We start from the raw sequence: 23,433 nt of genomic DNA, 5'->3' as shown, positions 1-23,433 counted from the left end.
TAAACTGAGTTGCACTGGAGCTTCCACGAGATTTGAGTACTGACTACCAGAGAACTGAGACAGATCAGGGTTGTCTGTTGTAAGTGATGGATAGTTTCTATCGTTATGTGCTGAATCAATGTCTGTCAGAGTGGAATATGCACCAGAGCTGTCTCTATTCCTGTCAATCGAGCTGATATCAGCACTTCCAGTTGAGGTGTACTTTGAATCTTTTGTTGGATAAACAATAGTTGGTGCTCCTGCACTACTGGGACCTGGATCATATCTGTATTTACTACCAGGACTCACATTGCTGTTTGCATTCATGTTGTGATTGTAAGTGTTTGCTGAGTTCTTTGAATTTGATGAGTCAGAAATTTGAGGAGAAAAGTGTGAGCTAGAGGAATCCTTCATGTTTGTCGAGTAATGACTGCCACTTGATGAATCTTTCATGCTAGGAGAGTAGTGTCCATTGCCTGAAGAGTCCACAACACTTGAATATTGAGGACTAGCTGAACTGCTGATCAAACTTGAATACTGAGGTCTGGAGTTGGAGCTTGAAGAAGAACTTGCAAATCGGCTCAAGTATTGTGCACCATCATTTTCAGTGTTTGATGTGGTTGGTGAAGCAATCAAGCTGGAATACTGAGGAATTGTGTTGGAGCTGTCAGAAGCTGTCAACACAGTTGGACTGCTAACCATGCTGGAATAGTGTTGGTTTGTGTCTGATGCCTTCATAGAAGAGCTGCCAACCATCTCAGAGTAGGTGAAGTTTGTATCTGGGTTCATGATGCTTCCCACATATATTCCTGAACTACCAGAGCTGCCTGAACTTGTAAACTGAGTTGCACTGGAGCTTCCCACGAGATTTGAGTACTGACTACCAGAGAACTGAGACAGATCAGGGTTGTCTGTTGTAAGTGATGGATAGTTTCTATCGTTATGTGCTGAATCAATGTCTGTCAGAGTGGAATATGCACCAGAGCTGTCTCTATTCCTGTCAATCGAGCTGATATCAGCACTTCCAGTTGAGGTGTACTTTGAATCTTTTGTTGGATAAACAATAGTTGGTGCTCCTGCACTACTGGGACCTGGATCATATCTGTATTTACTACCAGGACTCACATTGCTGTTTGCATTCATGTTGTGATTGTAAGTGTTTGCTGAGTTCTTTGAAATAGAATCACTGTATTGAGATTCAGACTGTGACATTCCTGAGAGAACCTGTCCAAAAACTGTTTCCTCAGCTTGTCCATTGTCAGGCTCATTTTTGGGCGAGTATTCATTGTAGTAATACATGTGACTATCTGGTGAGGCCAGTGGATTCTTGGCTGGTTCATATGCATTTCTCCTAGCTACAACTCCACCTCCAAATGGGTACAGGAAGAGTCCAGCCAGGCCAGCTGTGAGCACTAGACCAACAATCCCAACTCCCACACTAGGCATCACTTCTCTGGCCAAGTAGTTGTAGATTCTTGTTGATAGAGGTCTTGCTGGAGAAGATCCATGGGTTGCTATAGCTGACTTTGTAGCATTTGCATCGATTGTCACCTTGCTCTCAAGCACATCTTCCTTTAAAGGTTCAGTCTCAGCATTCTGAATTGCAGGTCGTTTCTTGGTCTTGTTGCCTGGTTTCCTCTTCTTCTTGTTGGCAGGCCTCCTTGGTCTTTTGGTGGTTGTAATCAAGTCCTCAGTTGTTATTTCATCAGGATCATAGTCAGCTGATTCTGTTTCAATAATAACTGATGTGGTGGGAACTACTGGGATGTCATGGTGATAGACTGGCACTCTTTTCATAGAGCTGATTGCTGTTGGGATTATTGTGATTGTGGTAGGAGTGTCAAGGGATGCTGGCAAGCTTGCAACTGGTTTCTTGCGGTTTTGAATGGTTTCATTATGAGAACTTGAATCATTCTTCACTTCTAGAGTTGCAGTTGGTGTGGGTGTTGTAGCATTCACTTTCTTTTTACTTGACACATACTCAGTCTTGTTCTTTGTAATGGATGTTGTAGGTACACGTCCCATGGTTACAGGTGTCTTATTCCTGAATCTACTATCCTGTAGGTTTATTGTGATAGGTGTTTTGACAGTCTCCTCTTTACTCGAATTTGACTGGAATTTCTTTGTTGAATTGAGAGTTTGTTTTAAATGCTCATTGGTAGGTTTCAATTTACTGTCACTTGATGACTTGGCAGAGTCACTCACAACGGTTGTTGCACTACTTTCAGTTGTTGGTTTTGTTTTCTTCTTGCCCAGAGGATTCGAGACAGCTTGGATGGAAGCGGTGGGTTTTGGAGGAGCTTTCCTGACAGTTGTAGGTGTAGTGCTTGCAGATCCACTAAGAAGCACCCATGTTGAAATCCCTGCTTGTGTTGTGGGCGGGGTCATGGATGAGCTTTTTGGAGATTCGGTCGATTTTGGAGAATTTGTGATGATTTCATAGGCATGGATCTCGTCCAGTGGAACTGGAACTGCTTCACCTTTACCGGAAACCAGCTCTGCCTCAAGCTTCAACTGTTGAGTCTTGATTTTTGGAGGTGTTCTCACATCAGTGACAACCATATCTGTGGCGGTCGGTGATTGGAGGAGTTGCTTTGTGACCATCTTAAGAGATTCACCAATGGGAGTGGCAGTTGTTGGAACATGCCTTGCTGACTCAGCATTGGGAGCTCCTTGTGCTGTTCCATTACTGCTTCCGGTGTCGTTATGGATTTGCTGGTTCTTGCTCTCCCTTGATAGAGGAGGGTCAGGCCTGTAGACTGGTCTGAAACAGAGATAATCAAACAATACAATGATAAGATTACGAGATGAACATAGCCTATTTTTGAAACTGTGGTAAAATAATTATTCAAATGGAGGGCTTAACAAGTTAGGCCTATGTTTTATTATTGTAGAATTGGTGTGTAATTATAGGGTACCTATTAGGAGTATTTAGGATGACAAATGTTTACGTATGCTGCCAGATACTCTTCTGAAGCTACTACTGAAAGAGTCAACAATCATAAATAGTTTGGATGAATGTTTTTAATAGCAAATATTCATGAACATCAGGATTAATAGAGATAATAATGAATTTGAGAGCATCACTTCTAATTGATGACTAATTTCACTTTTCAAAATATGAATTATTTGAGATATTATTAAATTATTCATTTCAGTATTCAAAATACATCATAAAGACACATCATAAAGGATGACTTACTTGAAAATAAAAGTACCGTATATTTATACAATCTTCAATAATTGAATCATGTTATTAGTGAACTTACGGATCGGAGAACTCAGAACTCTGATTTCTCAAAACCGTTCTTGAAATAATTGGTTGTGTTGATTGAAACTGATTGGTAATACAGTATAATCGAATCAATTAGAATATGGTTGGAGAATCAGATTCTTTCTTTGATCCTACAAGAATTCATACATTTTTACAATTTATTTTTTACTCAGAAATTCTTAGTTTGATCTAGTGTATTTCCTGCAACTCTTGCTAAATGAGAAATAATAAAAATAGTCCAGTCACGAGGTAGTGAAAAAGGGCCGATGGGGGAATTGATTCCGAATAAACTAAATTCCTTGAGCAATAATTTTGGAGTATTCAACAGCTTCAATAAATAAATTTGACCTTTCAACCCTGGAGCTTTTTACAGAGTGTCCCAATAACCTCGGATTTTCGGTTCCTTCCCCAGTTTTCTGCGATTTTCGCTTAATTGAGCCATTGGAAAGTAAAAATCACTCCCACCTTCTTCAAAAAAAAATTGGAATGAAATGAAATCATTTGGAGATCTTTAAAATCTTCATTGATTTTTGAGTTGAATTTTTTCAAAAATGAGTCAAATTTTCGGAAAAACAGAAGTTTGCAGGAATTTTTGTTTTTAATCAACTCTATCTTCAATTTTCACTATTAAAATTCATGATTCAAAATCACTCTGGGCGTAAATTTGTGCTGTACATTCTGAGACCAGGTAGGCCGTTCTATCTCGAATAGATTTCCAGGTTCACCCGATAACAAACCACCTTGCATGAAACCACCGGTTAGTGGTAGTATTACTTAAGGCTGTGCAACAGGCTAAAAATACTTTTCACTGGTCATAGTTTTCAAAGTTTTCCGATATGTAAGTTCTACTATCAAGCTTGATAGCTAGCTATCAAAATGAAAAAGTTTTCTCAAGAGTAACATTTTTCTCCTAACATTACTTTTTGAGATATGAGCGTCTGAAGTTTAAATTTCAAAAAAGCAATAATATCTTTCTTGTGAGAAAACTTTTCCATTTTGATAGTTTGGTTATAATATTATACTAATCGTGAAACTTTGAAATTATAGGAGATCGAAAAAGTAACTTATGACATATCTCTATTTATAAAAATGAATTTCTGTTTGTTAGTTTTTTTCCCTAGACTCGAAAACTACTTGACAGAACGGCATGAAACTTTGGGAATATGTTGTGTGAATATTGGGGATGGTTTTCGACCAAAAATTCTAATAGGGGGGCTAATAATAATTATATATTAATCCATTTTACAGACCTATGTTTTCGAAATTGTCGGCCGAGCGGCTAACGTAGAACGGGAAGATCATCATGATTCAAGATCATGTTGTGATAATATGATTTAGCATATGAACTTACCAGCTCCTGTAATAAACACATCACTCTGTGATAAAATTGTTTACTGGTATTAAAACGGTAGTTTTAAGCACATAGGAAGTCCGTATTGAGATATAAATAAAAATATTGATTGTCAGATAAATTTCATGATTCACCAAATAAAGTCAAGTATCACATGAGATACATTGACTTTTTGGCGGTACGAAGTTCATCGGGTAAGCTAGTTATAAATAATTTTGAAGGTCTTGAAACGAGCTATAACTTTTATGTCTAACATTTTTTTCGAAAATTGGAAGCGTAAACTTTCAAAGATATAAAGTATAGTCGATTAAAAACAAAAATTCCTCTAAATTTATTTTTTTCCGAAAATTTTTGAGAAATTGTTACTCAGGATTCAATGAAAATTGAGCCACAAATGGCGACCACGTGCTCTCCTAAAATTTAAAAATTGTAGATTTCTGTTATTTGTGGTAACACGTGCTCTGAACATATTGTATTTAGGAATATGAACGCTCGAAGAGCTAGAATAATAAAAAGAACCGTTTCTCGAAACTATTGAGAATGCATTTGAATAGCCTACCTAGACAGACGCTGGGGCATTATTCTTTTCAAAATAGTTTGAGACAAAATCATTCTGTCATAGAGAATTGCTAACAATATATGATAACAGTAACATCAGTCACTGACACGTCTACAATAGAAACCACATGGCCCACTGTGCTTTGTGTCAACCCTTGTATATATCTATAGCATAAGTTGATGGCAGGTAAATGAAGATTGTGAATAGCGATATAGATATATAGTTAGGAGAGAAGTAAATATAGATATGTAGTTTTCGATGTAACCACGTGGTCAGCATATGCTACAATTTTACCACGTGGTCAGCATATGAATATTATTGAAGCAATTATTTGATGATCAATTATTTGAATGGTGATCACACAAAACCATAAATATGAAACGAGTACATGTTTATAAAAACTAGGGCGTGAAGTAGATTAGGCTATATGTATAAAGTATTCAACAAATATAATGTTGTACAATGAATTATAATTTAATAATTATTATAAGCTAATTAAGTTAGTTGAATCCGAATTCATAGGCTAAGGACCAATTTGTAAATAGAATAAATTAGGTATATTTGATTGAAACATGTTGACAATGAGTATAAGAAACCTGCTTAATTAATTAAGTAGTAATTGATTGGTATCTTATTAATTTGATTTATTCAACTCGATTGTAATGATGTACTGTATAACATTGTATTTTGTTCATTTCATGTATTTATTATTGAAGTATTTGCCATATCAGATTTATAAGATTGATTACTGTATTAATCAAATCAATGCATTCAATTGTCAGTATCCAAACTTTAGAGTTTAAATATTGGTAAAATGTATGATATCATCTGTTATAATAATGAAGGGGAGCCATAGTTTAAAATGATATAACATAATAAACATTATAGTGAATTCAAATTGATATTTGAATCCAATTTGTAAGTGGAATATTAGGCTGAAGAGTTTGAGTGTAGGCGGAGCTAGAGGGCGAAGGGTGATGAGGGGTGGAAAATCGTGGTTCTAGTATATAAACAGGCAGACCCTGTCTTGAGAGTTAGTTGCTGTTAGTTGCTGTGAGTCTCTTGGATTTTGGACAGTGTTCAGTGTAGGAGTGAGTTTTTGGTCTCAGACTTCAATTATCCTATAGGGAATTGACTGAGCCAGGTAAAGATTGTATTTAGAATTTTCAATTTTTCTCATTTCAAATCCACACCACCCCACCCTAAAAAGCCCAAATAAGTATATCAAATTTCATAGCATTATAGTAGAGAGCAAACTTAATTATTACTTCTCTTTAAACTCATATCTAAAGACACAATCTTAATTAATTTCTTGAAGCTTACAGTTGAAATTCACTTCTAAGCACAAATAATAGTTTTTTAAAGCAAGGCTCCCCTAATCATATTCATTCTTTAAAATTTATCAATTCTCTTGTTTCTGACTATAATCATATTTTTAACTAGAGTTGTTCAATATTTTGATTTAATTACTTATTTTTCAAGTGACCTGATAAAAGTAATAAGAACTGTTTGTTAAATTTTGTTGTATAAAATTAAACTTGAACTGTAGTACTTTCAAAAACTTAATCATCTTGTATTTATTTCTAATCATTACTATATTTTTGATCAATTTTTTATAAATTCATATAAATTTAAAGTTCAATAATAAACTCATAATTAACCTTTGTTTTGCCTTTCACTTCGTACATTCCCTTACACACGACCCTGATCTATCTATCTTTACCTTTTTTCTTCAATACTATTATTAGTTCAGTGAGTGAAATATAAGTATCCACACAGTGAGTGAAATTATAGTAAAGTAATTATTCTATCAATTCATAGAAATTGATTGGCGCCGGGCAAAATACCGTATAGAGTGAGGGAGTTCGAAACCCACTCTAAACAAAGACCGACAGTGGAAAGAGTTCAAAATAGAGAGCTCAGAATAATTCCATTTTATTCTAAATTTTATTATCTTGAAAAATGCATAAGTGATTTTAACTGAACGATGGCTCGATATGGTGAAAATCTCAAAGAACTAGAAAAATAACAGAAACTCTGTGGTTTTTGGTAGACTACACCATGTAGAAATATCCAGGGTTAGAAGAAAGCCAACTTTTTGTAATTAAAGCACATATCGAATAATCCATATTTCACAAAGAAATCAGCGTTTTGGAAGTCTTTTCTAGCAAGAAGTACCTAGTGAGTGGACTGGAATTATATTAAGACAAATGAAAACGATTATAGGAAATCTGAAGAAATCGTTTAAATATTAATTTTTCCAAATGATTCATTCTAGTGACAGCTATAGTTCTAAAAATAATTGATAAATGATATTCATATTGAACTGTTGATGAATTTCGTAGCTTTCGACAATTAGCTCTTCTCTCATTGAATTGAAATTGAGAGAAAATTTCTTGTTGCATGGTAACATGCGCATTTGGGAAACTAATATACCGTAACCTATGCTGAGGTTTTTCCTTTCCTTGTTATGTTCTAAAACTAACTATCTCATAATAAATTATTAGTTTTTCTAATTGAGATGACTAGTAGTCTAGTACAGTAACCCTTTTATAATTTTCAAAGACACGACCGGTTCTTGCTAATCAAGTCATTCTGAAGTCTTAAAGTGGCCAAATGAATAAATAATTTTCAGGAAGTGAACAAATATTGAAGTCCTTCATATAGTCGTGTCTGAAGAAGAATAAAAGGGTACTAGCTATTCCAATAAGAAATATAGCCATTTAAAAACAGAACCTCAATCACTATATAGTGAGGTCCACGTTATGTAGTATTTGATTAGCATTGGTGTTGCTATCCTTGTGTATCATTCGACAAAGCAGATAGCGCTATACTTTTCTAGTTCAGCAACGTTGCCAGATCGCTTTTTAGCAATGTAGAAATGTAATTCAACAAAATATTTCAAATCAATTGTAATAATAATTACTATTCAATCATTGAAAATTATATTTTCTTGGCGAATAAAATAAACCTGCATTTTTTGTGAACAAAAAATTCACAGCCATCTAGGTGAGTCGTGTAGCTAAGGTGTGTTGGATTGCTCCAACAAGAGGTCACATCAATAAAGGGAAACTTATAGAGATTTGAACATTTTCATTGAAGGGGGCACCGTCTTGATTATTTCAAGCAAGAATGAAAAGTTAATTTCACATCAGATATACCAGTATCAGCTATCCTCTGTAGAAGGGCAGTGGCGAGACAGAGAATCGGGTGTTTTCCTTACTTTCTTCACTGCCATTATAACGTGAACCTCACTATAGAATATGAGTTTGGTGATAGTTGAATCGATTAGGCTATATCTTCCAGAAACCCCTTAGCAGTTACAAAAGTGTATTTTTCGAGAAACAAAAATATGCTTTAATATTTCTATTGATTCTTGCTCTCACTACGGAATAATCTCACTGAGGAAAAAGTAATTACTATGATGTGTCAGTATAAATGATTAATGCCTTTTTTCAACTCGCAGTTGATTGGTTTCTGCTATCAGAAACCAAAAGCAATGAAATTTCAATATACAGGGTGATTCACGAGGATATGCGGTAACTTTGAGAGCTCATTCTATATGTAAAAATAATGAAAAAAACTTATATAAACATAGGTCCGGAAATGTTTCGTTAGCGAGTTATACAAGGTTAAAGATTTCGCCTGGATTTCAGTTCCGCTGAGTAAATGAAGACTCTCTGAAATTCTGGGAAGTTAAATTTAGGGGCAAATGCCATTGTTTCTTATGGTTTTTTACCTGAAAAATTGATTAGAACAGGTCCCAGAACTGTAAGATGAGTAGTTTTCGAGTAATCCAGTGTAAAATGCAAAAACATTGAGTAAAAAAACACAATTTTTACATTTGGCCAGCAATCGCTTTGTTATTTTACCAATAAACTGATCAAATTTCAGAACAAAACTTGTAGAAAATTTAATTCTAAACAAAACGGTATGATTAAAGTATACAGAAAGTGAACAGATAATCGATTAAAGGAAGTTTTATTGAAAACAGAACAACACACGTTTTTCATTTGGCCGACAATAACTCTGTTAATTTCTTATTAAAGATCTGTAAAAAGTTAATGATTTTTACTTAAATTTAACACCTTAATTTTTTTACTAAAATTTCAAAATAAAATAATATTAAAACACAGTTTTAAAATAAAGAAATAAACATAAACAACAAACATAAATAATAAAAAAAAATACACATGTTGAGCGGATAATTTGTTTTTCATAAGTTGGCACTACAATAACAGCTGATCAACAATGATGTGATTTGAAATGTAGAATTTTAATTCCTTGAGAGGTAACAACTGAGTTTTAGTCCACGTGTGTATTGTTTTGTTCGTCGTATTGAATTTTAGTCTGTGTTAGCATTGTTTTGTCCATAGTAATTATTAATTGTTGGAGTAGTATGCCATACTTATTTTCAACTGAAGAATACGCCGATATGGTGTTTATTTACGGTGTATGTGAAGGCAATGCTACAATCGCTGTGGAAGAATACAGACAACGTTACCCTTATCGTAGAATTCCAAATGCTAGAACCATTATTTCTACATTTTGTACGTTACGGGAAACAGGATCACTTCCAAGCGTAAAGATCCAGTCTGACCGCCCTCGCCAACATGATGTTAATGTGGAAGAAAACATTATTGCTGCTGTTGAACGTAGTCCAGGTATTAGTACAAGACGTATTTCAAAGCGGTTTAGGGTTTCGCAAAGTAAAGTTTGGAGAACACTAATAAGAACAACCTTTATCCCTACCATAAACAAAAAGTACAGCATTTACAACCAGGAGACAATGAACATCGCTTGGAGTACTGCAATTGGTTAGTCAATCATCGTCAACTCTTCAAGTACATTTTATTTACCGATGAGTCACAGTTCACTCGTGATGGTATCAACAATTTACGAAACCAACATTCATGGGCAGAAGAGAACCCTCATGCAACAATTGAACGTAACTTTCAATACCGTTTTAACATTAATGTATGGTGTGGTGTTATTGATGATAAGCTAATTGGACCGTTTATTTTTCTAGAGCGCTTAACAGGTCAGGCGTACTTACAGTTTCTTCAAGAAGAATTACCGACATTGCTGGAAGATGTTCCTCTTGCAACGCGACGCAAGATGTACTTCCAGCATGATGGCGCACCGCCACATTTTTCAAATGATGTTTCCACCTATCTAAATCATCAGTTCCCAAATAAATGGATCGGTCGTGGTGGTCCTATACACTGGCCACCAAGGTCACCAGATCATACGCCATTGGACTTCTGCATATGGGGATGGATGAAAGATCATGTTTACGAGGTTAAAGTAAATTCCCGTGAGGCGTTACTTGATCGAATTAATGAAGCCTTTGTGCAGTTAAAGGAGAGCCCCGTAGAACTACGAAAAGCAACAAGAGCAATTCTTAAACGAGCAGAAAGATGCATTGAAGTTAATGGCAACATTTTTGAGCATTTACTGTAATTTTATTGCATAACTTTACATTACAGTTTTCAATAAAACTTCCTTTAATCGATTATCTGTTCACTTTCTGTATACTTTAATCATACCGTTTTGTTTAGAATTAAATTTTCTACAAGTTTTGTTCTGAAATTTGATCAGTTTATTGGTAAAATAACAAAGCGATTGCTGGCCAAATGTAAAAATTGTGTTTTTTTACTCAATGTTTTTGCATTTTACACTGGATTACTCAAAAACTACTCATCTTACAGTTCTGGGACCTGTTCTAATCAATTTTTCAGGTAAAAAACCATAAGAAACAATGGCATTTGCCCCTAAATTTAACTTCCCAGAATTTCAGAGAGTCTTCATTTACTCAGCGGAACTGAAATCCAGGCGAAATCTTTAACCCTGTATAACTCGCTAACGAAACATTTCCGGACCTATGTTTATATAAGTTTTTTTCATTATTTTTACATAGTGAATGAGCTCTCAAAGTTACCGCATATCCTCGTGAATCACCCTGTATATTTAAAAATATTGTTAAATATTGACGACTTTCTGCACCAATTAAATTATGCAGCTATGTAGAAGATTCCTTAGCTAACCCATATATTTTTTTTTCTATTTCACGGGAAATCGATTCTGAAATAATCAATTAAGGTGAATCAAAAGCGATATTTTCAGTTGCACATAATTTCATTAGCAATAATATCACTTTTATTTCACCTTAATATGGATAGATTCCACAATATCTCTGTTCATGGTGTTGATTTTGTAATCAATTTACTCATGACTTCCTTCTTTGTCATCATTCAATGACTAGACTATTCAAGAGGTGGAAGTGGAAAAACAACTAAAATAATGTTCATTGTGATCACTCTTCAAATATGTCAATTCTGCAATGTCACTTTCAATGACTTTTAAGTTTTAAATAATGTTATTATTCTTCCATATCAATAGTAGAGTAAGATTGGGAAAACTGACGGACTTTTTTGCTCGAAATCCCCTCCCCCCTCTCCCCCCTCGTCCATCCCTCCTCCCCTTCCCCCCGCCTGTAGGGTGGGGGGTGTTCTAAAAATAGATTTCCCCTTCCCCTTGCCCAGTGGAGGTGAGGGGGATAGAGAGAGAGAGAGAGATATCTTTCTCTCTCTCTTTCTAAAAATAGATTTCCCCTTCCCCTTGCCCAGTGGAGGTGAGGGGGATAGAGAGAGAGAGAGAGAGAGAGATATCTTTCTCTCTCTTTCTAAAAATAGATTTCCCCTTCCCCTTGCCCAGTGGAGGTGAGGGGGATAGAGAGAGAGAGAGAGAGAGAGAGATATCTTTCTCTCTCTTTCTAAAAATAGATTTCCCCTTCCCCCTGCCCAGTGGGGGTGAGGGGGATAGAGAGAGAGAGATATATAGATAGAGAGAGAGATAGGTTATCAATTACCTTATTTAGAATAGTTGATGTCACATTACCTGCCAAACCTGTCACACCTTTAAAAACTCTTGCTGCTGAACTCAAGATTCCTTTACCCCGTTTCCTCGAACTCTGTTTTTTTCTCGAACTCTGCTTTTTTCTCCTACATACCATTTTTCATTACCTTTCAACTCAATGGTTGAACATTAACTGAGGTTATGCTACATCAACTTGAATTGGTTTAATGTTCAACCATTGAGTTGGAAGTGAATTCATATTTCTACATCTAATGCTATACTGACAGATTGAAGTGAATCCATTTCGCTCTAATGATATACTACGATGACGGGCTCAAGAGAGAGAGAGGAGGATACGGCCCCCCTCGCTTCTCACAACCAGCATTACTGCTTTCTTCTTCTTTTACTCGTGACATCTCTTTCCCGCACCTTCTTTATTACGAAAGGAAAGGAGATAAGGATCAATTGAGAAATTCTCTCCCAGTATAGATGAGGGGGAAAAATTCCCTTGCTGACAGATTAAAGTGAATCCATATTACTCTAATCCAGAGTGAGGTCAATGACTCTCTCTCTCTCTCTCTCTCTCTCTCTCTACATCTAATTGAATTGAGAAATTCTCTCGCATCTAATGCTATAAATCTCTACATTGATCTAAGTTCTTTTACATTTTTTATCTGCAATATCGTACAAGCATTTCCAAAGTTCATCGGAATTTTTAACAACAGATAATGACGAATCATTTGTACAATCATAATGTAGATGTCCGCTGTCTAGAATATTGAGCAGTTCGAAAATCTCAGATAGAATCGAAAAGTGTACATTTTCTGTTTTTGTTAACGGTAAATCAACATCTTGACATCCTGTTGAAAATTTAATATTCTTCGCAATTGAATCAAATTCATTAAATGAAATTGACAACAAGAGACGAGATAATTTTTTGAATTTTGAAAAACCATAACACTGCATCTCGCAGATGTTTGACGTGTCTCGAATGAGGGGGAAAGATTTCTAAATTGATGAGATGCACGTGTTATAACCGCTCGTGTACTAAAGATCACCCCACACGTGTTGTCTGGTCTAGCTCTAAGCAGCAACTAAACTAAAAAACGTGAATGGGATATCGGAATGAAAAATCATTTGAAGGCAGTAAACGTTTATTTACACATTTCGACACAACTATTCATAATTTCATCTTCAATTCTAATTAGCTTATCTATACACAATTATGAGGACGATAATAACATAGATAGTCTCTTATATCATTTAAATTAACCGTGCTTAGAAAAATGTCTTTCAATTGCTTCGCCAAACTATAATTTTCAGGAGTTGATTTCCTAATTGCACTTTCACACTCATCGTACCAATCAATACAGTTTTTTAACCTCACTTCCAATTCGTTGTCAGCAGCCAACCACTTTCTCGGATCCATGTTGTTGAGCGAATGAAGAAAACTAAGTATATGCAGGAACTATTATAGAGTAATTAAGTGGTCTTTCTTCATCAATTGACGATAGACAACATGTACGCGCTTTATGCAGTCTCAATGCATGCAGGCAATAAACACACTGTAGATCCTTTCCGTTGTAGAAGAATCCATAACGAGCAAAGTTTCTTTTCTGTGAATTCGTGTACATTGGAGCCATTTTCATACTTTGCATTCGATTGTTTTCGCACAAGAAATTATTTGTTTGATACATATTTTAAAACAACAAAGAATTATAATGTTGAGCAGAGAATAAAGCACAGCGAGAATGTGGTTTATTTTTATGAATGTTGCACGCAGCATAACACCATGAACTAGTGAAAAAGCTGAAATCAGGTTTTGGAAAATCCTCTGGTATACATTGAACGTTGCTATGCAATCTTCTTAAAAACTTTGCTTTCTCAGTTCCTTTTGTGAAAATTTTCTCATAAGCTGCAAGGTAATCACGTATTAATGACTCACTGTATTCTAAATCTCCATCTTCCCATTTTATTTTATGATAGTGACGTTCTAACCATGTTACATCGTTATACAATTTTGCACTCAATTCTGTCTTTGCAAATGGTGATTTGAAATGGAACACAATATAATTATTAAACTGATCAATTATGGCGAGTTCTTTCACAATAATTTGATTACAATCTTGTTTAAACCAGTGAAGATCGACCGTAGCAATTTTTGCACTCGCTTCCTTGTGCACTTCTTTCTCTTTGGCGGCCTCATTGAATCCTTCTCGTTTCTCCTCCTCCTCCACCTGCAGCGGGTTCGGTGTACCCTCGAATCCTTCATCTTTCTCTTCTCGTTTCCCCTCCTCCTCCACCTCCAGCGGCTTCGGTGTACTGCACCTTGCTTCATAATAGAAACTATCAAGATCGCACTGAATACCAATAGAGCGAGTTTGTGGCTTGTCCAAAATATCAGAACACAAAGAATAGGACATGTTGTCTGTTCAAAGGTGAAACTGATAATGAACTAAATTGAGCAGAATGCACACCTTATATAGGCGGCGCGCTCTATCAATAAAATTACTGAACTTCTTTCACCATGCTCGTGAGAGGTGTGTATTCCATCACACGATCGCTAATTAAAACGCAATACGCGGAAGTATTTGCAGGTACTGCACTTTTAAATTCCATTTCAATACGAACATCTGTGGATGATTTCAAATGACTTGGTTGGTGTGAACAATCTACAACAATCAGCGGTGTTGATTCACAAAACGTTTTAAAATCGATTTCTGTTCCGAGTTCGCTATTGATTGAATGATTATAATACGAGGGCGCGAAATCCAAGAACATCCGGTATAAAACCTCCTTCTTACCTAGCAGATTTTCATATGGATAATACTCACTGTTCAAATATACTTTAACATTGTAAATACTGCAGCTATCGAAATTAGATATTGATTTTTTAATTTTATTCTTACGATCAGTTTGAAATGCAATTATAACGTATTTTGGACTATCAAAACTCGATGTGGTACGAACTGCCCAAGAATGGTTAAGTGAATTTTGCAAATTTGGTAATTCACAAATTTCCCAATGGCGGAAACCTAATTTCAGTGGAGTGTCAGCATCGAGCAGTCTCAAAAATTTCAGTCTTACATGATCTTCTAAAGTTATGTAGGGCATCCGCCATTGCAGTTTTGTAATTTTCACACTAACGTTGTTCCACTTTGAGACTCAACACAATTTAGATCTGTCGGTGACCTCAATAAGACGAGTTCCTGTTTCAAATTTAAAATTATTCTTTGAAAATCTTCAAAAAACGGGAGGATTAATTTCAGCGGAACACAGAAAGTGAATGTATTATCCGTTAGCTCATATCCTGCTCTGTCAAAACCAGCCAAGTGATATGTGTTTTTATCGAGAGTATTTTTCACCAATATAGCTTTAATTGTGGATGTTAATCCAATCAATCTTGATTTAGAAATTTGCTGACCTGCTAATTCATATCGTATTTCGTCAAAAAGGTTACCGATTACGTTACTGCTTAATTTATAGTCTGCTGCAACTGGTGCATCGGCTGGGTCTTTTCCCGGTTTTGTACAGTTAACTGTTCCCTCAATCAATATGAATGATTTACAAGGTAAAGAATAGACATCTAAAGAATTTATGCCAATACGTGCCTCGTCAGAGTTTTTTATTTCCTGTCCCGAATAAACTGTATGAGTGTGAAATTGGAATTTAGTAATATCATTATAAAACTGAAGGTCTGTCTCCACATCCAGAATTTCACTAATTGCTGCCGCTCCCCCGCCTAACATGTCGCCAATCAACTATAAAACCCAACTTTTCTAATATTCTCGCGCTTTTAGCCGACAAAGCACGTTTGTTTTTAGGTGTTGTCGCTATCGCGTTCCTTTCTCTAATGACTTGATTGGTCTTATTCGAACGTGGGTTGAAAATAAGATAACCCATTACTTTTCACGTATGTGCAACCTAATTGTAATTGTATCTCCGCGGAAATCAATAAACGATCCGTTCTGGTCCGTTACCTTTACATTAATAGTTTGAATTCGATGTGTATTCAAAGGTACATAAATAATCGGTGATGGTACTTCGTTTATTAATAACCGCTAGGAACCTTTGGTAAAAATTCGTAGATTATATGTTTTTGTTTTCCCTCAGAGTAACTGCCGCAAGCTAAATTACACTCAACTACAATACTGTCAACGCTTGTTATGTTAACCAAATGTTTGGAATAATGCCATTTATTTGGCTGCAAAACAATATTATCAAAACCAAGTATCTTAGCAATCGAATCAGAACGTGTTAAATCAATGGGTTTATCAGAATGAATTTCAATCTTCATAGTATTTACGTTTGCACGTATAATAAGTTTATTCTTCTTGCCATCAATATTCAATTTATTCTTTAAAGATTTTATAATATCCTCAACTTCATATGCACCAGTATCCAACTCGATTAATCTATCACCATATTGAAGCTGGAATTTGTTCCTTTGTTAATGTTTGCAATACTATTGTAACTGGAAAAATTAATCAATCCAATTTCCCATTCACGATTTTTATCCAATTCTATAATTTCTTGTAAATGTTCATAGAGATCACTTGTGTTAGATCGTAATGTAATAACCACCATCTTGTGTGTTCACCACAAACACTTAATTACAACTGATTTGCAAGAAACAATAATGTAAGATGACCACAAAAATCGCTATTTAATGGTTGCATATGCTCTACATTATAAAATATATTTACTCCATTTTCTTTTTTCCAATATTTGTCCAATTCGTATGGAGGTTGTAAATTTCCAATTGGATCAAAATACCAAACATTAGAACCAACTTTCTTATATGCTACCCAATGTGTGCCATCCTCGCTTTCCCTTGCTAAATTCACAATGGCATTCTCGTTTTTTAGAATTTTTTTGGGTAATGCATCTAGCATATATATGCCTCTTAGCTGAATCTGTAATAATTTCGACCAATCAATCAAATCATAATTACTCAATTCTCCTTCAATATTCATGTCTTCTTCTTCTTCTTCTTCTTCCTACTCTTCTTTGTTGTTCTACGTTTCTTAACTTGAGGGAATAAACTCACTCCATATGATGCTGGTGGGGCTGGGGGTAGAAGTCTGCCACCACTAGTTATTTGAGGAAAAGGCTTCAAAAAATATCCTTTTCCTGCAATATGCTTTTTCAACTGAGCTATAGCTTTGCGTCTAATATCGTTACTATAACTTCTCCTCTCCCCCTTCTTCTTCTTCTTCTTCTTTCTCAAAGACCCACCAAACGCTGCTTTAGCTTTCATAACGTTTGTAACAAGATAGCTAAGTGCTTTCTCGGCAAGGGGTGTTTGAGGATTTTTGAAAATGTCCCATGCAGCGTTCGCTAGAGCTCTGTCGGCTACCGCCCGAGTTTTATTATCGCTATTTTGAGTATAGGCTATATCGTGGGCCTTGCAAGCTTTATCTAACGAATTTATACCTTGATCACCTCTCTTTAACCTTTCATTAACCTTTGTTCCTGGTCCGCAGTACTCGTATCCCGGAATATGATATTCTTCCCCAAGGTTATCAATTACCTTATTTAGAATAGTTGATGTCACATTACCTGCCAAACCTGTCACACCTTTAAAAACTCTTGCTGCTGAACTCAAGATTCCTTTACCCCGTTTCCTCGAACTCTGCTTTTTTCTCGAACTCTGCTTTTTTCTCCTACATACCATTTTTCATTACCTTTCAACTCAATGGTTGAACATTAACTGAGGTTAATTAATTAATCAATACATCAACTTGAATTGGTTTAATGTTCAACCATTGAGTTGGAAGTGAATTCATATTTCTACATCTAATGCTATACTGACAGATTGAAGTGAATCCATATTGCTATGATACATTGCTTGAATGATAAGAATATTATTTCAAATCTGAAAGGTGAATGTGATTTGAAAAGGGGAGAAATGATGCTGGGCCACCCACATCTGTGGGAGCACGTGCTAATGTAGGAGGGAGCGAGAAGCCGCCAGCGCTTGCCTGCACGGCTGCGTGTGTGTGTGTCTAGCGGTAAAGTCTACTGAGCATGCTCACAACAAACTATAAAAGACCCACTCACCTTATTTAAATATCATTCACAACAGAGCAGCTGAACCAGCATTTCTTCTTCTTCTGTGTGATATTCATTACGAACTTATCAACAACAACAGGTAAGAATTGAAAACAATTTTTTATCAAATATGCACACATTTTATTCAACTATTCACACACATACATCTATACAATTCGTAACACATAGGTCAACGAATTGTATACAATTTGGAGACTTATGTGTTACTACTAACACATAATTTTTACAAGTTTCATTGAAATGGTGTATTTTTCCCGCGTCAATGCAGGAAGCGAATCTTTGAGGCAGATACACCTCGCATTTGCTTCCTGCATTGATTATTTTTAAAATTACACGTCGCCCGTGTTTATTGGTGTCCTCCCTCACCGCGACGATGCGGTATGGATGATCCTCCTTCAACTCTCGCAGCGGCACCCATGGCTTGGGTAGAGGTTTGTTGATGAGTTGGACAAAGTCCAACTCAGCCTCCACCTCCTTTATTAACGGCGCGAGTGAGGAGTCCTCATGCATTACAGCTCGTTTCTGTTGAAAAATATTTGATTAGTGTCTTATTTGTTTCAGATCTCTACATCAGATTATCATCGAATTCTCTGCATAAAGTGAGTAATATCAGTTATTGAAATAACATTGTTGCATGATCGAGTACTTTAAACAATAATATCTAAGCAGTTCAAATAATATTTCCTTAGCATCAATTTCTATTCGGTTCAAATAATATTTCCTTTGCATTCCAAGCACTTCAATAATATTGGTCACATTTATGCATGATTGGCTACTTTAAACAATAATATCTAAGCAGATCAAATAATATTCCTTAGCATCAATTTCTATTCGGTTCAAATAATATTCCTTTGCATTCCAAGCACTTCAAATAATATTGGTCACATTTATGCATGATTGGCTACTTTAAACAATAATATCTAAGCAGATCAAATAATATTCCTTAGCATCAATTTCTATTCGGTTCAAATAATATTTCCTTAGCATCAATTTCTATTCGGTTCAAATAATATTCCTTAGCATCAATTTCTATTCGGTTCAAATAATATTGGTAACATGTTGCATGATTGGTTACTTTAAACAATAATATCTAAGCAGATCAAATAATATTTCCTTAGCATCAATTCTATTCGGTTCAAATAATATTTCCTTTGCATTCCAAGCACTTCAATAATATTGGTCACATTTATGCATGATTGAATACTTTAAACAATAATATCTCATAATACCATTTCTAATCAGTTCAAGGAAATATTGCTTGCATTCTAATCAGTTCAAATAATATTCAGATCAAATAATATTCATATCAAATAATCAAAGACTCGTATGTGCACAGATTTTTTAACAATCAATCACGGAAAAAAATCTGTGCATACACAAGTTAATAATATTTGTTGAAACTAACCTTTGATTGAGTGAGCACCTCATCCTCCTCTTCGCCGCTGACTTCACCCTCCTCGAAGGTTAGTTTCCTCTTGGTCTGCCTCTGCTTGATCTTGTTGCTCAGCGTTGTCAGCACCGCACGCCGCGGCGCCCACGTAGGTGCTGGAGCCAAGCGCTGAATGGGGCTGTCCGGAATCACGATCTCGCCCCCTGGTGATGTTGGATCCTGTGGAGCGGGTGCGGGTGCAGCGGAGGCTGGAGCTGAGGCGGCAGCGCCAGCGGAAGAGGCGGCGCGGGACTCGGCAGCTTTGCGCTGCCAGTAGTTTAGCACACGCTGCGGGGGTGGGCTATCCGGCAGGATGTAAGATGGTGAAGATGGAGAACTCATCTTGATGCGTGAAGTCTCTGATGTCTCTGATGTAAATGATAATTTTCCTCTCATCGCTTGTGTTTATATAGCATACGTTTCTCTCTCTGTTCCAGGCACGTGCGAGCGAGAGCGTGCTACAAGGCGAAAAAAATTCGAATTTCTCCCCAACAACACGAGCTCTCAGATCGTTATCAGATTGTAAGTATCCCACACACGATCATTTTTCAAATAGCATCCATGTGTTAGAAGACGAAAAAAAAAAAAATCTCGTCTAGAACTTAGCATGAGACTTCACCTGCTAGAAGCTGAAATTCCCATGTCTACGGCAATAAAACCCATGATTCTAATTTTATAATTCAAATCAATGTTAGATCCTTCAACATCGAAGTAAGAGCACCTCATTTTTCAAACATGAATCTTATCTTGTCAGTGTTTTCTATCATCAATATGACATTTTAATATTTAATGTATTACAGTAGCAAAGTTGTTGCATTTCATTTATTTACAATATTGCACACATACTTGATTTTGATCTTTCTTTGTCAATCCTGTTCTAAGCCTGTCTCATCTACAGAATCTCGTAAAAAATTCCAGATAACTTGATTTAATTGTTCTTCTGTGAAATAGCATTTCTCGATTCAGTTATTAAATATTTCATTGTTTTCGCAGCATTTTCTCGCCTCTCAACTCGAGTTCCGAACCTCATAACCAGTTGAGCTCTCGTCGAGACAAGACAGCTGAGAGGAATCAATCATAGGACGGTATCTACACCTGAGAGGAATCAATCATAGCATAGACCGCTATCTACACCTGTAGCCCGCTATCTTCACCTGTAGCCCGCTATCTACACTCGAGGAGATTCACGCAGCATCAACCACTACATGTAAGTACATTTTTACTTTGATTTTATCCTCTGAGGACTATTTTTCTCCTCCGAGGACAGGTTTTCTCCTCCGAGGACAGTTTTTCTCCTCCGAGGACAGGTTTTCTCCTCCGATGACTATTTTTCTCCTCCGAGGACTATTTTTCTCCTCCGAGCACAGTTTTTCTCCTCCGAGGAGAAAAAACCTTCTACAATATACTGCATGCATGCGATTTATCTTTAGAATATGGTATATCCGGAACATCCAAGCCCCGCTCTTCTTTCTCACACTCATCGTATAAACAAAACGGTAAATGTATTACTTTTTCAAATGGTTCATCGATAATATATTTGCAATAGACACATTGCAGATAGAATGGATTTTTATGTAAGAAATAACCATTTCTCGCAAAATACTCTGCTTTATTGCATAATGATTTACAAAAGTCACAATGTAGATGGTGTGGAGGTAGTTTTTCAAAGTACTCTCCTTGAACGGATGAATCTTCTACACAATTAAAAGTTGAATATCTTTCTTCATATTCTCGTAGAATATTATTATCGTAATTCTCCTCTTCAATTGTTATATTATCTTTCCTTCTACAGTTTGGACTGTACCTTGCATGTTCTATTGCTGGTATGTCACTTTCTTCCATTTTCCCAAATAAATTGAACAAAATACACATCGCACAATGTCTGGTGGAGATGAGAATATAAATCCCTCTTTCGCCATGTTTTCCGCGGACAAATGCGGAGAAGATTTCAACCATCTTTTATCAAAAGATAATAATCTTAATCTTTCATGCAACATTATGTGATCTTGAGATATCATTTTCACACACCCTTCTTCTACCAATGACAATTCACAACTAAACATGTTGTTGTACTCTATCTCATCCTGATCGTTTTGTTTTTTCAGAATCATGCCGAGGGAACGCAGACTACGTGGTGTGAATTCCACAGCAGCCCGCCATCGCATCACCCTCGATGAGGAGGATATCGACATCACCAGCGTGCTTGAGAGCTCGAAACGTCGAGTTTTCGATATAATTAGGGAACATGCGGCACGCTATGATGGGAATGTTAAGTGGTTTATTGTCCTTAACGTTTTGCTGTATAAATTAGTGGTGATGGATGACAAGCAGGTTGGTGACTCTGTCTCATCTCTAATAAATCTACATAGTTACTCCAACATAGCGCTAAACGTGCTTGAGAACTATGAAGATTTTAATGAGCATTTCATGTTAGCTGTGAGAAAAATCCTCACATCTTTTGAAAATTTCGTAAGATATGGGAGTGGATGGGTGCTAAAGAAAATTGAATCACTGGATGTGAACGTGATTAAATTTAATCCTATATACACATCCAGTTTCATTCAAACACCCCAGTTTTTGAAAAACAAAAAATGTATTATAAATGTGAAAAATCTCTCTGACGAAAAATGCTTTTTATGGTCAGTGCTCGCGTATTTCCATCAGAAGCCAAGGAACTCGGACTTAAGTGTAAAGTATTTGAGCAAGTTTGCTCACACACTTAATACGCGAGGTGTAAATTTCCCGGTGACGACACGCGATATTAAGAAATTTGAAATACTCAATCCGGACATTGCAATTCACGTCATCGCGTATGACAACAAAAAGTTTTTCCCCTTCCGTACAAGCATTTTCCGCACTCGTAAACACCAAATTAATCTTTTAATGCTAAAAGGCGATGCAGGAAAAACTCATTTCTGTTTAGTAAATACCGCGAACGGGAAAAACGGGCTATCTCGTCTTCTCTCCCACCTTTCAAAATCCCACGGTCAAGTACATGTTTGTAATTTCTGTTTTCACCGGTTCACATCAGACAAAACTCGAAATGTAGATGGTAAAGCAAATTTGTTGAAACATGTGGAACTTTGTTCCAAGTTTGAATCTCAGCGCGTTTCATATCCTAAACGCGGAGAGACAATTAAATTCAAGAAACTAGGCGCGACGTTGAAGAAAAAGTACACCATTTACGCGGATTTAGAAACATACGTTGTGAATATTAATGATGATTGCAATTCTGATGAAATTACTTGTAGTTACACAAAGAAAACGGTGCGTCATATTCCCTGCGGGTATTGTTTCGTTGTTATAGATGTTAACGGGGAAATCGCCTACGGACCTGTACTCCATAGATCGAGTAGTTTAGACGAAAAAATCATGGAGAAATTTCTTCAGGAAATTACAGATCTCGGCGACATTTTGTATGAGGATATGAAACGAGAAATTCCGATGCAAGCTTTATCCGAAAGTCAAGAGCGTGAATTTCAAAATTCAGTAAACTGCGGGCTTTGTGCTGAACCGTTTTTAGACAGCGATATTAAATGTCGTCACCACGCGCATGAAACCGGTAATTACTTGTGTGCGGCACATGTTTCTTGTAATTTAACAGCTCGTACTCCGGAGTACATATCGTGTTATTTTCATAATTTCTCCGGTTTTGATTCGCATTTTATTCTGAAATCGCTCGGTAAATGTAAAAAAGAAATTTCCTGCATCGCAAATACGTCAGAGAGATTTTTGACACTTTCAGTAGGCAAAATTAAATTTTTAGATTCCTACAAGTTTATGTCTGAATCCTTGGAAGTATTGGTGCGTAATTTGGTAGAAAGTACAGACATGGAAAAGAAGTTCGAACGATTATTTTCGGTGTTTCATGATCCACCTCGCGAACACAGACAGCTCTTGTTGAAAAA

The 23,433-nt window shown here is 36.2% G+C and overlaps 2 protein-coding genes across 2 annotated transcripts in view; both read right to left on the bottom strand.

Moving 5' to 3' along the window:
- Positions 1-23,433, bottom strand: part of LOC111053186 (mucin-5AC-like) — a 126,321-nt gene that overhangs the window by 3,458 nt on the left and 99,430 nt on the right. Inside the window, exon 4 of the mRNA XM_039437991.1 lies at positions 356-2,743. Coding sequence (XP_039293925.1) covers positions 356-2,743 — 2,388 coding nt within the window. The remainder of the gene's footprint in view (positions 1-355; positions 2,744-23,433) is intronic.
- On the bottom strand, positions 18,193-19,935 carry LOC111051057. The gene is made up of 2 exons (XM_039437993.1): positions 19,502-19,935; positions 18,193-18,618 (listed from the first exon to the last, which is right to left on the bottom strand). Exons 1-2 carry the CDS (start codon positions 19,919-19,921, stop codon positions 18,229-18,231), a joined length of 810 nt encoding a protein of 269 aa, XP_039293927.1. The 5' UTR covers positions 19,922-19,935; the 3' UTR covers positions 18,193-18,228.

This window comes from Nilaparvata lugens, chromosome 11, assembly GCF_014356525.2.
Source record: "Nilaparvata lugens isolate BPH chromosome 11, ASM1435652v1, whole genome shotgun sequence".
NCBI lineage: Eukaryota > Metazoa > Arthropoda > Insecta > Hemiptera > Delphacidae > Nilaparvata > Nilaparvata lugens.
Note: the sequence above shows the minus strand (reverse complement) of the source record. Positions and strands in the feature narration are given on the sequence as shown.

Bases quoted from the DNA above. Each gene is read 5' to 3' on its own strand.
- LOC111051057 (XM_039437993.1), bottom strand. From the start codon at position 19,921: ATGAGAGGAAAATTATCATTTACATCAGAGACATCAGAGACTTCACGC. The intron at 18,619-19,501 runs GTTAGTTTCAAC...ATTTTTCAACAG, and splicing joins AGGTGCTCACTCAATCAAAG to AAACGAGCTGTAATGCATGA.